The sequence below is a fragment of the Penaeus monodon genome, chromosome 27, assembly GCF_015228065.2.
Source record: "Penaeus monodon isolate SGIC_2016 chromosome 27, NSTDA_Pmon_1, whole genome shotgun sequence".
Taxonomy (NCBI): Eukaryota; Metazoa; Arthropoda; class Malacostraca; order Decapoda; family Penaeidae; genus Penaeus; species Penaeus monodon.
The window spans coordinates 19,011,622-19,012,100 of NC_051412.1; the positions used below are offsets into that span (position 1 = coordinate 19,011,622).

The window sequence follows — 479 nt, forward strand, 5'->3', positions numbered from 1 at the left end:
GCATGCCTTCTTACCTGAGAGGTTGTGAACTGCCATTTACTTCCACTGCTTGTACCTGCAGTCTGCCATCCCTTGCAGATGAGGGAGCCTTGTTATTGTTATTGTTCAGAGCAGCATCCATACCCTTGCCGTCGACAATGCTCTGACCAGCAGTGCTACTGTCATCATCGGTGCTACTGGAGCCCCCAGCAATGTTCTGGTTGTCATCCCTTGGTTTGTCACCGAAGTAGACCTCAGGGGGGATGTGCCAGATGGTAGTCCTGTTGTGGTCTTCCGAGGTGGTGAGGGAGCTGTGGCCATCACTCTTTGTACTCCTGCTGGTGTTGCTCCCACTTGCCATACCAGACCCAGACTTCTTTGGTTCCAAATTGAGCTTCAATATACCTAAAAAAAGAGAGGGAGTGTTACAAGAAACCTGTCAAAGTGAAAGATGAGATGTTATACTTCTATAGCATTGTAAAAAAAATGTATATGTAATG

At 47.2% G+C, this 479-nt stretch overlaps 1 protein-coding gene across 1 annotated transcript in view; it reads right to left on the reverse strand.

Annotated features, from left to right (window-relative positions):
- LOC119590654 overlaps positions 1-479 on the reverse strand; it is a gene marked incomplete at its 5' end in the record, with an annotated part of 37,650 nt that overhangs the window by 7,433 nt on the left and 29,738 nt on the right. Inside the window, 1 exon segment of the mRNA XM_037939329.1 lies at positions 15-384. Coding sequence (XP_037795257.1) covers positions 15-384 — 370 coding nt within the window.